General features: G+C 47.5%; 5 protein-coding genes across 6 annotated transcripts; 3 read left to right on the top strand and 2 right to left on the bottom strand.

Annotated features, from left to right (window-relative positions):
• Positions 1-751: 751 nt before the first annotated feature.
• DFL_009580 (uncharacterized protein) lies at positions 752-3,101 on the top strand (the record flags this gene model as incomplete). The annotated part of the gene is made up of 10 exons (XM_067639490.1): positions 752-882; positions 950-976; positions 1,047-1,116; positions 1,188-1,287; positions 1,352-1,438; positions 1,505-1,922; positions 1,991-2,358; positions 2,427-2,607; positions 2,664-2,751; positions 2,826-3,101. The coding sequence occupies 10 exons, from the start codon at positions 752-754 to the stop codon at positions 3,099-3,101; spliced, it is 1,746 nt and encodes a 581-aa protein (XP_067487275.1).
• Positions 3,102-3,536: 435 nt separating this feature from the next.
• DFL_009579 (uncharacterized protein) lies at positions 3,537-5,612 on the bottom strand (the record flags this gene model as incomplete). Its single annotated transcript, XM_067639488.1, has 3 exons — positions 3,537-3,803; positions 3,874-4,512; positions 4,569-5,612. The coding sequence occupies 3 exons, from the start codon at positions 5,610-5,612 to the stop codon at positions 3,537-3,539; spliced, it is 1,950 nt and encodes a 649-aa protein (XP_067487274.1).
• A 434-nt stretch (positions 5,613-6,046) lies between these two features.
• Positions 6,047-6,857, top strand: DFL_009578 (uncharacterized protein; the record flags this gene model as incomplete). The annotated part of the gene is made up of 3 exons (XM_067639487.1): positions 6,047-6,148; positions 6,230-6,486; positions 6,542-6,857. The coding sequence occupies 3 exons, from the start codon at positions 6,047-6,049 to the stop codon at positions 6,855-6,857; spliced, it is 675 nt and encodes a 224-aa protein (XP_067487273.1).
• Positions 6,858-6,994: 137 nt separating this feature from the next.
• On the bottom strand, positions 6,995-11,075 carry DFL_009577 (uncharacterized protein; the record flags this gene model as incomplete). 2 transcript variants are annotated; one of them, XM_067639485.1, is made up of 8 exons in its annotated part: positions 6,995-7,996; positions 8,063-8,181; positions 8,253-8,339; positions 8,406-8,638; positions 8,792-8,845; positions 8,919-8,946; positions 9,716-10,706; positions 10,794-11,075. In XM_067639485.1, 8 exons carry the CDS (start codon positions 11,073-11,075, stop codon positions 6,995-6,997), a joined length of 2,796 nt encoding a protein of 931 aa, XP_067487271.1. The 2 variants fall into 2 exon arrangements, with proteins under 2 accessions (XP_067487271.1, XP_067487272.1); XM_067639486.1 differs by lacking the exons at positions 6,995-7,996; positions 8,063-8,181; positions 8,253-8,339 and having other exon boundaries at positions 8,606-8,638; positions 8,797-8,845.
• Positions 11,076-11,694: 619 nt separating this feature from the next.
• DFL_009576 (uncharacterized protein) lies at positions 11,695-13,081 on the top strand (the record flags this gene model as incomplete). Its single annotated transcript, XM_067639484.1, has 4 exons — positions 11,695-11,725; positions 11,789-12,272; positions 12,357-12,474; positions 12,530-13,081. The coding sequence occupies 4 exons, from the start codon at positions 11,695-11,697 to the stop codon at positions 13,079-13,081; spliced, it is 1,185 nt and encodes a 394-aa protein (XP_067487270.1).
• Between the last annotated feature and the right edge of the window lie 427 nt (positions 13,082-13,508).

The raw sequence follows: 13,508 nt of genomic DNA, 5'->3' as shown, positions 1-13,508 counted from the left end.
ATATCCATCAGGGCATATACATCCGTCCAAATGCGAGTGGATGCGTCTGTGGCCAAAGAACACTTCGGCTGCACATGCTCTCAAATCGTTCTGATCGAGTAGACCTGCTCCACAACCAATTCTCGGATGCATATTCAACCAAATACCTGAAGTAACTGCCCAAACCGCCGGGTTAACTGCTGGTTTCGTCCGAATTTGGCATCCGGTGTAGCTGGATTGGGGGGCATCCAGCTGCAACAGGTGCCGTTTCACGATGGTATGAACACCGCCCCTCGTCCCCTCGACAGGCGCTCACCGCCGTGGCCTGATAATGACATTTGGATTCATACTCTGTGATCCCTTAAAATCCATATCTGCCCTTCAGATCCAGATTTCTTGGGTCTTTTCCAGCTTGTCTTCTCTTCTATTTCCTTTCATTCAGTCATCGTCCTTCCCACTTATTCGTTCCCTTGACGATACGATACCTTGGCCCAGCACCCTCCCTTTTGCACCGAGGGCATATCTCGAGATTGTAGATATATAGGGATACCATATATATGTACATCTGAGAAGACGCAGTTAAATCCATCTACGCGACGCTTGTAAAGATCGATATCAGAGAGACAGACCTCAAGATCTTGAGGTAGCTGAACTGGCCGGTCCAGTTGTGAGCTTGAAGGGCTCCTAAGAACACCGACAAACCAAACCAAACCGAAAAAGCAGAAGAAGCAAAAGGAAAAGGAAAACCAATACGGTCCGAAACTGAGAAGCAATGCCAGTGAGAAGCTCGATCTCGTCAGAGCGGGCAAGATGGCCGGCCCTGTCCAAAGTTATGGGCAATTACACGCTTCATACGAAGGACGACGCCAAGGTCCTCACCCTGAAACAGAAGTTCGACAAATGGTATGGACAGAAATGCAACAAGTTCAACACATTAATCGGCTTCTTGATGCTAACATGAGGTATATAGGATGGTAAACGAGGGCCACAGAAGAATGTCAGTGTGAAATCATGAAGCTGGTCCTGATTTTCTTTTATTTCCCATTTATCTGACCACCTCTTTCTAGATTCGTATTCACCTTTATTCTACTCCATTTGATGGTTTTCGGATTCGCATTTGTCAATTTTTCGGTGAAGGTAGGCTGAATCCCAGCTTGGAGCCAAAACCGGGAATACGATGAGGTCCTCTAATCTGAAACTCTTCTTAGGATAACCTGGTGGGGGCAAGAACAACTTTCGGTATCACTTATGTAATTGCTAGATCCGCTGCGCTGGTTCTGCATGTGGATGTCGCTTTGGTCCTGCTTCGTAAGCCAGCTAGCCATCCCATAACATACGCCCGTTCATGAAAATTTGCTAACTGAATCCCCAGCTGTCTGCCGCAATTGCATCTCACTACTCCGTCGGACACCACTAAATACCATCATCCCATTTGACAAAAACATCACCTTCCACATGTGTAAGTTTATCGGTATCGCAAGTTCGTGTAGGATGTGCATGTCTAACCCTTTCCTACTTAATACAGTGACGGCATGGTCAATCGTATTCTTTTCTGTCGTACACACAGTCGCCCATTGGAACAATTTCGCTCAACTGGCAGCGAAAACCGGACTAGGATTCAAAGGCTTCATGATGGCAAACTTCCTTACCGGCCCAGGATGGACCGGCTACATAATGCTGGTTTCTCTCATTGCAATGGCGTGGACCGCCGTCGAGAAATATCGTCGGGCGAATTTTGAGAGATTTTGGTACACCCACCATCTTTTTATCGTCTTTTTCTTTTTTTGGTCCTTCCACGGTGCCTTCTGCATGATCAAAAATGACAGAGAACCACAGTGCGTTGGAATTGGTGTCTTTTGGAAGTACTGGTTGGTCGGAGGGTTCCTGTACCTTTGCGAAAGGCTCGCTCGTGAGATTCGCGGCAAACACAAGACATATATTAGGTGAGTTTTTAGGACGCCGTTTGCTTAAATTTGTCATTTCAACATGCTAACCCGAATACGCTAATTAGCAAGGTTATTGAGCATCCGAGTAACGTTGTCGAAATCCAGATTAAAAAGGATCATACCGTTACAAAGGCTGGCCAATATATCTTTCTATGCTGCCCTGAGGTGTCTATATGGCAATACCATCCCTTCACCCTAACAAGTGCCCCCGAGGAAGATTACATCTCTGTTCATATTAGATGTGTCGGAGACTTTACTAAAGCACTCGCAAAAACACTTGGATGTACACTGGATAAGAAAGGCGGAGACAGGGCACCGGCTTCGGAGAAGTCCGATAAGGCGGATAAACGGATGTCTCGGGTCATTGGGGTCAATAAGGAATCCACCACTGGTGGTGATGTCGATCCTGCTTTGAGAAGAGTTTTACCTCGAGGTTCGTGAGAGTGCTCAATCAACGGCGATAGGCGTATGGGGTAGGAATCGAATTGACTTTTAAACTAGTGTATATCGATGGTCCCTTCGGATCTGCTTCGGAAGACGTTTTCAAATACGAAGTTGCCATGCTTGTCGGTGCTGGTATCGGAGTTACGCCCTTTGCCTCTATTTTGAAGAGTATCTGGTATCGCGTCAACTACCCCCAGAAACGTACCAGATTGTCTAAGGTCTACTTCTTCTGGATCTGGTAAGTTTTCTCTGCGATTATTTTAAACCCTTATTCCAAATGCTAATTTAGAGAAGCCGTGATTTCGGCTCCTTCGAATGGTTCAGATCGCTCCTCATGGCAATCGAAGCCCAGGATATTTCTCATTTAATTGAAGTTCACACAGTAGGTCCCCGTAACCAGGGAAAAATGCTAAAGCCAACCTACATTTAGACTAACTCCTTTTTTTTCTTTGTTAGTATCTTACCGCTAAAATCAAGGTTGATGATGCCACCAACATCATGATCAACGATGCCAATGCCGAGAGGGACGCGATTACCGGTCTCCGTGCGCCGACGAATTTTGGTAGGCCGAACTGGAACTCCATCTTCAAGGGTATCAAGTCGATTCACTCCCCTGCCGAAGTTGGTGTGTTCTTCTGCGGTCCTAAAGGACTTGGCTCGCAGCTTCATGTTAAATGCAATGAACATTCGGAACCTGGCATGTCGTTTGTTTGGGGCAAAGAGAATTTCTGATGTGAGAATTTGGCTGCTCAAAAGTCATGTTTCTTTTTCGTATTATATATGACCTCAGCATCCACCCAGTTTGTTGGCCCTATTAGAACTTTGGTCTCGGCGTATAGTGCAATAGTTTTATACCTGGAATATATTTGATAGTCTTAAATACTCTAGATAGAATACAGCTCTTAGGAGATGTGAAAGAAAAGGCCTTGGAGTAGTTTCTTCTAAAACATAGTAGACAAAAAGGGATAAACAAGCCCAAAACTCCGATCCTGTGCCTGTGACTGTAAACCCAAAACCGAACACCAAAAATGCGAAACGAATAGCCATAGGTTTGGAACTAGGCTAGGGTGGGGGTGCCATTAACACCAACTGGGCTAGAATTATTATCAAATTTTTGATACAAGGATTGTGCAAAGAAAAGAGACCCCGGCGTAATTGGTATTTTTTTTAAGTGTCTTTCGAAATTTCGCTTTGGTTCAGAGCCTTTCCTGCTTGTAATGCTTGTAGCTTTTGCTGATAAGATGCCGTAGGGTTGAATTTTCGAACGGTGCGGATGTCATCCATGGAATATCCAGGGATACGGATGTTCCAGTTTCTTTCGAGAATCATTTGAACGTCACGGATATCCAAGGCATCGCTTCCACGGTGTTTGGCCATGCGACAAGCATAGGTGAGAAGAGTGTCAACAAAATCGTCAGTCAATTCTAAAACACTCTGTTTGTTGGGGATTTTTCGCTCGTAGTTAGTGGGGTGCGACTAAGTAGGAGAGAAGCTGCATCCTTACCTCTTCTACCTCTGGATCTAGGCTTTCATCTGGATCAATTTGCCTAACAAGCTCTTGGAGCTTGCGTTTACTTAGCAGTCCTCCGCTAGCTTCATCTAGCTCAAACTGCGGAGCTTTGGCGATGGCTGGTGCTCCAACAACTTGGCTACCAGAGGGTGCATGTGTGCCACCTGGCAAAGTAGGCCTAGCCGGAGGCACGGGCACAGCAGTTGGGGCTGGCATGGTCAAGCTTTTGGGAATCGGGAGACGTTGGGCCGACGCGCCCTCTCGTTGCATGGCGGGGATGTTCGAAGATCCGGGGATGGATGGTTTGGAGGATGAATCAGGGATCCCTGGTTGAGAGATAGCCTGTTGGAGAGTATGCGAATGCGGTGCGGTTGGCCCACTCACAGAAGAGGAGCGAGGGGTGGCGTTTGGAGGCGTTTGAGCGGAAATCTGAGAGACGCTTGCTCCAGGAGGGAAGACAGTCTGGGTGACCGGTGTTCTGAGTGGAGTTGCGGATGTTGGTGATTTCTGAGAGCCCGGCTGGGGGTTGTTATGCGCAGCGTTCTGAACGCTAGCAGCTGCGAGGGCGTTGCCGACTGACCCTATATTCGAAGGGCCCTGCTGGAGTGTCGGTGCTTTTACAGGGATCGCAGCCTAGTCTGTTCAGTTTCTCGAACGTCAAAACTAATCAAGATCTGTATTAAGCTTACCTTGGCTAAAGAAGGCACGGCCGACCCTGCAACAACATTTGCGGGTGGGTCGGCAACCGTAGTAGCAGTAGCAGCAGTAGCAGCAGCAGTAGTAGTGGGAACCTCAGCCGTTGCATTGTTCCCGGCGGCCTGCTCTGCACCTGACGCGTTCGTCGCGGCTGCATTACGAACCAAAGTCGACTGCTGCATGCGGAATGCATTGATAAAATCCTCGCACTTTTTATTTTGTTTCTGAATTTGTTCAAGCTGTGCCCGCTTGTCAGCCAGCTCCTCTTGCGAGAGGGGCTTTTCAGGGCTATTGATCGCAGCCTGCAATGACTGAATTGTTGTCCTAAAGGACACCATCGAGGCATATGCAGTCCGAAGCCTTGCTTCAGCTTCTCTCCTCCAATTATCCGCATTATCAGGGTCGATGTGGCCCGGAACTAGGAGTTTCATCGGCTGGGATGCTCCATTGCTCCCAGCCGAGGAAGTGGTTGCCAGTTGGGCAGTAGAGACCGGGCGATTACTTATAGGTTGACTCGCGACAGATGAAGCGGGGCGAGGCTGTGCCGGAGTCAGAGGCATCATGGCCGACGGCTGGGCCTGGGGATGTTGATTCGCAGCATTTGCAGCAGCCCTTTGGCTTGCTTGCTGGTTCCTCAGATTTGCCATATGCTGGTTGAACTGTTCAAGTTTCTTCATCGCAGCTATTCCCCGGGGATTATTCTGACCATACTGTTGAATTTCAGCCTTGAGCCCTTGCTGGATTTGTATATATTTAGCCCGAGTTTCCTCCATGGTACTTGAGGGCTGCTGGGGCGCGCCGGGTGCTGGTTGATTTGGTTGTCCGTTTGGGAGCATGGCTAATATGGTATTATTCGATGTAGGAACAGTTGGCAAAGCTATGGGACTGTTACTGCCAGAACTGATGTCTGATGTGTAAGCGGGTTTCGAAAGCTTAGGCGATCTAGGTATGGAGTTATGATTTGACAAGTACGGTGGGATGGATATTTGGTGCAGTTGGTGTTCTTCGTCTTCACGAGGCCGTTTCTGCTTTATCATTGAAGCTGTACGGGCGTTTGTGATGAGCAACAGGTGCAGGACATCGGAGTTATTTATACACGAGCAAATGGTGGCATTTGGAGGGACGCGACTTTGAATCCTACGCAGACAAAAGATACTTTTCTGTCTCTGGATATACTCATAAATATATATCGTCCGTAGTGATGATCGTTTTTATTATGGCGGTGAGGGCGGTGATAGGAGATAGAGGAGATGCGAATGCGAAACTTGGCTGGCTGTGATGTTTCCGCGATGTGGCACCGCGTATCCTGATGTTGGAGGGTTTGATCTAGCGGATCCGGAGGTTCTAGGGAACCCCCGAACACCACTCATCACTCATGCAACATCGATATCATGTCAACCATCAATCACCCGGCTGAATCGAGAAAGACAGGAATGAGATATTATCACTAATATAGTACATTGCAGTCATAATGGCAGTCAGCAGCAGATTCGAGCGTCATCTCCACCAAATCGAGGAGGCGGCGAATGATATTTCATCAATGCGTTTTAGCAAACCTGGGATATTTACAAACGTATAATTGCTCGAAACCTCGGAGACCCTTCTCACCGATCGATCTTGGCCATATTGCTAACTTGCATTGGGGAATTGACAGTCACAAGTTATCCGCCCACCGATAACATCTCTCATTAGGGACACTTCACCATACGAACGTGTGCTCTTTTCTTCGACCTCGAACGAAGGATTCACAGAGGCCCCCTCGGCACTATCCACCAAACCAGGGCTTCTCGGCTCCCTGTTGGATGGGAATCTCGTACACCAGGTCCAGAGCACTGTTAGAACAGCCCAGCTGAAGGGAGATATCGATGTTGAAATGCTGCTACGCGGAGCCGAAGATTTGGCGAGAATATAGTAGGCTGGAGTGATTACCCGTCCAAAACCAATGCATTTTCTCACAAAACGGCAGTCCGATCCCTGGTTTAGATGATAAAATCGAACAACTTCGAGCAAGATACCAAGACCTTCTCTCCAGTGTCACCTTGCATGAAGAGCTCGTCGCCGCCCAAAGGACACAGCTAGACCTCCAGAGAGGAACGACCAAAGACGATTTCATCCGCAAACCCAAAGAGCCTAAACCCACACGGCATACCTTGACGAAGGCCGACATCCAAGCCGAGGAAATCGCAATAAAACAACTAGAGGCTAGGAAACTTGAAATGGAATCTGAGATTAGGGAGCTAGACTGCAAGTTAACGGGGTTAATACCCTCTAAAGCCTACTAAACGAGATACACCTTTGAATTGTCCCGCATGCATAATACTTTAACCGTAAGTTAAATGCATAGATCAGCAGTTCGCTTTCATAAATATTTCGCTGCTGAATCTAGATATCCCGCATGTTTGAGAGTAAATGATCACCATCACTCTAGCGGCTTATCTGGAAACATTCGCCGGCGAGGTAGCTCAACCCCTACGCTCTGAGATGTAGTTTTGGGGGCTGATATTTGTAATCGCAGCTGTTCGCCCACCGTCGCGAAAAACCTAAGATATCTGGGATCCCCTGGACGTACATCCTCCCAATTTTCAATCCTTTGGAGGAAGCTCTCAGCAACGTCTATCCCTTTGGCAAGGATGATTGTCGGGATTGTGTTCATCGTCGAGACAGTCGCGCCAGAACCCACCGGCCTTACCCTAACAGCCCATATATAGTCGCTATAGCTTCCGAAGCTAACAGTCTCGAATTGGACTTGCGCCCCCATCCCACCTAGGCTTTCAATCTCCAAAGGCTCGCATTTCCCCATTCTGATAGGAATGTATCTTCCGAAAAAGTCCACCTCGCGAGGGTTTAGTCTTGGTTTGAGACGAAATTTCAATAAGAGCGTATGTGTAGTCTCAGGTTGGAGCATGTAGCTAGTATGGCAAACCCGCTTGAATAATTTGGCTGGTGGGGGGCGCAGGCTGGCATCCATGGTTTGCGCTAATCTGTTGTGGCGTTGAAGCATAAACTTGACTTGCTTGATTTCTTCGAGGGGGTCCAGGTCTCTGTGTGCCGGTTGAACTTGAACGACGTCGAACCTTACCCTCGGTTGTACGAGAGGATTCCGAACAAATCCTTGATTGAATTCATCGCCGAAGTCTCTAAATTGCCTCGAGTGGCCAGGTCGATCTTCATATATGCTGATCCTCTCTGTCTCGCGATAGTGGTTTAAAAGCATCGATATGAAGCTTTTTTTGAACTCCATGGTTGTTGTGAACTCATGTCCAAGCTGCGGATGATCTTGCTTCAGAACAACAAGATCAAACTTAAAGTCAACGTTCTCCAGGATCCGTAGCACTGTTTTTGAGAACAGTTTCCTATTCCGTCCGGTCAAGAGGACGTTTAAAGTATGAGGGTTTTGGTTGATTTTCCGGGCGATATCCACCTAAAATAATTCATTAGGAATCGTCCCCTCGGTCTTTTGGGCGGTCTCGCCGCGTAGAATACCCACAATTGGCCTGTTCCAACGATCGGGATATCGACGCCCCCGATCACTCTTGGAATTTACGTCCGGATCCGCACCATGTTGGTCTATCGTGGCATCGAGTATCGAGGGGGTTTGCCACCAACCTGGTATTCTGTTAGTCAATCCTTCTGGCCATAACATCACGATATAAATTTCGGTAGAACCAAAAACATACCTCCCCCAAGCAAACGATCTTTATCTCTAAGTATACCAATTGACGGGCCATCCCATATGTTACTGGGAACTGGAGATCGGTATAGGGCTGTATGGAACGGATACCAATAATTAGTGTGATGACTTCCCCATCCGCCCGTGATGTGCTACTTACTGTTGTCGAAGTCGATTATGCAGATACGTTTAATCGAGTCGATAGCAGGGAGAGGTTTTGGCGGAACGGCAATAGACCAAGCCAAGACAGTAGTGGCATCTTCTGATGAGCCTGAGGAACTCATAGCTCGTATTATCGCACGGCGGGCAGTTAAGTGCTCATAGATGCAAAGGGTTGGAATAGTACGGAACCAAAGAAGGTTATGGCCACTTATCCGGGTGAACCTTGGTGTTCTGGGAAAGTGACAGAGTTAGCACTAGTGGAAATTTCTTGGAAGGTGTAGAGGTAGAGGGCACGCTATGGACTCTAAATATGAGTATAGGTATCAGGCAAGCATTACGGAGCCGCGTTCTGGTAAAAGGGTGGCTTTTATATATAAAAAATACCTTACTCTCATGTCATCTATGCTTTTAGCTGATCGATGATTTGAAAAGAAGATGCTGATGACAACAGGCAAGTCAGTACTTCTGGTACCTAAATACTTAGGTCTTTGGGAAGCACTTATATTCCTACTTCAGTCGGTCCAAGTAATATAAGGCTCCTATCGGTACTTAAGTGGGTAGGGAGTTGGAGGTAGGAAGTCGGAAACAACAGAGCGACGAGTCGACGGTTTCTGTGTGCACACGTACACGGTTGTCAGCAAGGGCTCAGTAATTAGCATTACCCACTGCGCTGCATTCGAGAACTGGGAATTCGAAGACCGAATGTGTCGAGGAGATCAGTTGCGGTGCGTGATATCAATTGCAATTGCAAGGCTAAATTGGCTTGAGCTTTCTTGCGCTTGGAGATGTTGCATAATGCGCGCCAAGCTGGTCGACCAACGCCAGTTTTTTTTGTTCCGAGATTTGCTTGCCGCATGGGTCCAAGGCTGGTACGAAGGTAGGTAATTACTTGATGCCTATTATATGTTTAGTACTTAAGTAAGTACTTACTAATTAGGCACTTAAGTATAAGAAAGGGATTAATCACGATCGAGGTGGATATTTCAGCACGTGACACTATATGGTTATTGCTATAGCCGTTGAAGTACTATTATAGGTATCCACAAATCCTCTTTTCATTATTCGCCAATCGATCAATTGAATTTGCCGGATATGATTATTACGAAGCGCTAGTAAGGTCTATTTCTGTGCTGCTTTCGAATCTATATCATCCTGCACAGTATGTAGACACTCGCTCTGCCTTGCGGCCCACTAATCCCTCAAGATAGCCCAGGAAAACCTCAAGCTCTAGCATATCGATTTCCCCGAGGCTTGGATGCGAGCTCTTTAAAACCTTCCCGCTCCACAAAACCCTCACAAAAAAGTCACCTTTGTTTTTGTCTTTGTATATTTCAAAGACAACCTCGGACCCCATCCCCGGCCACACCATAATATCCAGCTGTAATACGGAGAGGAGGCGAGAAATGGAGCCGTCATGTGCAATGTTGTGCCTATATTTTACACTGCTCTTCCTCAAAATACTGTTCCGAATATTATGAGCCAGCTCCGCGATCCAGATACCAAACGAACCAGCGGCAGCTTCTAAAGATTGAGGTGAATCCCGATAGACGTAAGAGTACTCGTACTGGCCTAGACGGAAAACCGTATCCGCTTGATGCTGCGTTACGCACTGGCTGGAATTCTTTACCGAGCAAGGAAGCGGTTTTTGATGGCATAAACGTGCTGACAGGTTATCATAGTAATGATCAAAGGATCTGTGGAATCCATCGTTCCCGGCCGGTACTCCGGATATGAGATCGAGGGTTCGTAGGAATTCCCTCGTTTTATCTAGATGGAGTCGCCATTTCGGGTCCATGCTGCCCACACCATATTCTTGATACAGTTTGGAAGCCTTGGGGCAACTATAGCTGGGTTGTAAAGAGTCAACCGACTCTGGTTGGATTGAAAGTGGGATATGATCGGAATTTGTCAGTCCAAACATACCACCGATAAGCATGCCCGCAACTTGACTTGTGATCTGGTTACTGGTCACTCGGTAGATTATGGTTGGGTCGTATTTTGAGGGTAAGAATTTCAGCATGGTCCCGTAAACCTCGTACAAATCCCTTCCGTGCTGCCAGGAGTCGTCAAGGCCTCCACGAGTAATCTGGGGGAACTGACAGTTGCCACGAAACCCAGGCGCAATAAACGGGTTCACGGGATTGTCCTCAACTTTCCAGTAGACTCGTGCGGACGAATTGATCTCTATCCCGAGTGGTTCTCCATAGGTGTATAGCCCTTGATCTGAGCAGTCCCATGGATATGTTTCAACGGGGAAGGTATTGTCCTGGTAGGGTGTACGCTTGTGATGCCGTTGAATCTAGAAAAACGGTTCTATCACATTAGTAATCGGTAACCGGCAATATGGTACTAATGTAGGGGTGTAGTAGACGAAATGGAGACTAACCACCTCTACGTACACAAGTTCGAACGTTGCCGGCGGAATAATGTATGTTTTAGGGTGAACATGGGGCATATTGCACCAATTATATCGACCCGGGTCCACGCCATCAGGTAGCGTCGAGCCATTGAATATAAACCCGTGTACGCCACCATCACCGAGAATGCTGGTAAGGTTATTGACCCAGTTCGCTGCTGGAGGATACCACTTGCCCCATGATGCTTCTGCTCCCGCAGTAGCCATGAAAACAAAGGCTATCGGGAATAGTAAATCTGAGAAGCGACTCATCGTGTAAGTATATGCTAATAGCACCGACACAGCTGTTGCCACGAGGGTAGCCCCAGCAAAGAAGCGGCGGCTGGCATTGTGCATTTCTTTGAAATATATATTGGATGGAGCCGAGCAAGAGGCCACCGCTCTAGACCGCTGCTTCGAACATGGGCGGAATGAGGAAGGTGTACCGGTGTTTGGGTTCTTGATTGCAGTTGCGGTTGCCAAAGAGGTCTAAACATGATTGCATTGCATCGCAGCGCATCGCATTGTTTGCGCGTGGCCACTGGGCACCTTGAATTCTACCTACCGCATGAATTTTGTTTTCATGAAAACGGAACGGTGTTTACGCTGCCGACCGAAGTACTTCTCAAGTACCTCCCGCCCCGAGCGCGTGTAAGGACGATGCAATGCGAGACAATATAAGTCGAGATTGTTTCCGTTCTACCCTTGCGCTGCCGAATGCTTCCGGTCCAGCTGCCATCCTTTGCCGAGATTTCCCACCACTGACCCCGTTTTCTCTGAATAGAAATTGGGAACGAAGGACCGTTCCAATCCATAAATCTTCACTCAAAATGTGTCTGCGGCAATAATAATACCTAGAGACTTCGACATCTCTCGGACAAACTAACACAGGATGGATGATGGTTGGTTCTACTCGGATGGTGGTCGGTCCCCCCGTTCACACTCACTTCTCCCATTCTGACCTAATGTGCGTGACCCACGTGTAGGTCGTCAACGTTTCAATGCGACAACCCTCAAAGAGTACGGTTATGTCATCTATCCCAACAATACCATCTCGAACTATTCCAGCTGTGTTCTTGCCTTCGGGGGTTATATTCCCACAGTAATCGGCAATGGGTCTTGGTACAACTCTACTGGATGCGACACACCGGTTCGGCCGATCCGCACGCGAGGCATCGTGGGAATCGTAGCTGCCATCATCTTTGGGGTTTTGCTCGTTCTCTCTTTGGTTGCCTTGAACAAACATGGGAAGTCTTTCCTCCCTGCGGAAAAACGATTTCGTCTGGTGGGGCGAAGATGGCCTTGGTATTGGTGCATTGTCACAGCTAGCGTCGGTATGATCAGTGGCTTTACGGCCGTGGATGTGGATCGGGTCTGGGTTTTAGGAACCGCTGCGATCTTTCACTTTATCTTTTATCTTGTCACCTTACCCGTCTGCCTTTCTGCGATTTGGGAAATGACCCGTAATTGGTAAGCTCGCCATCCTCGGCGGGAGGCTTAAATTTGTTCTATGTTTCTGACCACATGACTCGGATTTCTGTCGTGGTCGCCTAGGGCTTCTTTCGAAGAACGAAAGGGCATAGATGAGGACTTCACTAGGTATAGACAGGATGACCTGAGATCTAAAATCGAATTTTACGAACCTCTCGTTTTCTATCTCTTTAATTTCCTGGTAAGTCAATTGAATTGAACATCTTTCGACCCAAGAAGCTAACCATTTGCATCAGAGCTTCTTTTTATCGATATTGAGAGCCTGGAATCCCATCGCCCGATCGAACGTACATGTTATAACGGATGGACGGTTTCAAGCTTCTTCGATATTCTCGCTCCTAGCGTGGGTAACCGTTGTTGTAGCTCATTTTATTGCTCGACACTATTATAAACCCCGGAAAGTTCCCTGGAAAATCACGATTTCCCTTTTGATAATCCTCATACGTATCGCATTCAATATTGGAAGCTCTTTCGACTATTCGATCAGCCAGCTCAGATACCAAGCAACACCGGTGTATATTTACTGCCTCGGTTATCTACCGGTGATTCTGGCTCTTTCGGTCATCCTATATTCCGGTTGGAAAGAGCCAAATGAGGACCAGGAGCTGCTGCGCCTGAGGAATATCCGGAATGCAACTCTGGACCAAGAGATGTCAGCCATGCCGGACAGAAAGTCTATAGGGAAACATGGGACTGAAAGAAAGCCCCGTACGGATCGGTCACGGAGGACTAGCAGGGCACATACGCATGATTATTGGGGCGATAGCGGCCGAACGGATCTAGTGTAATATCAATGTGGCATCGAATCTGTATAACAAACCTAGGTTGTATACCAAGAGACTGTAATCCGAACTTACGCACCTGCTTAACCAAGTGCTTGGGTATTTAAATAAATTACTCTTAATGTGCCGGTGCTCGTAATATGTAGTCTTATATACCGGTCGAGTTGATTTCAAAGTCGGTATGGTCGTTTGTGTAAGCTGATAATATTACGCTGTGTTTGGTACAAAGCAGCAAGTATCCATCGGTGTGTTGGGAATGCTTGAGCTTCCCCGACCGCGTACACAACCTCCCAACTACAACCACCCCACATCACTACCTTGATCCATCGACCATCATCGCGTACCTTCCGAGGATAGCTTCTGCGAAATCCAGTCCAGCTTCGTACCAGAATATACACTCCATCCTAGGGTTTCTCCTTCTCGTAACCTCACT

The sequence above is a fragment of the Arthrobotrys flagrans genome, assembly GCF_004000055.1.
Source record: "Arthrobotrys flagrans strain CBS H-5679 chromosome Unknown unitig_1, whole genome shotgun sequence".
In the NCBI taxonomy this organism is placed as follows: domain Eukaryota; kingdom Fungi; phylum Ascomycota; class Orbiliomycetes; order Orbiliales; family Orbiliaceae; genus Arthrobotrys; species Arthrobotrys flagrans.
The sequence above is the reverse complement of the archived record's forward strand: the minus strand, read 5'-3'. Positions and strand labels throughout refer to the sequence as shown.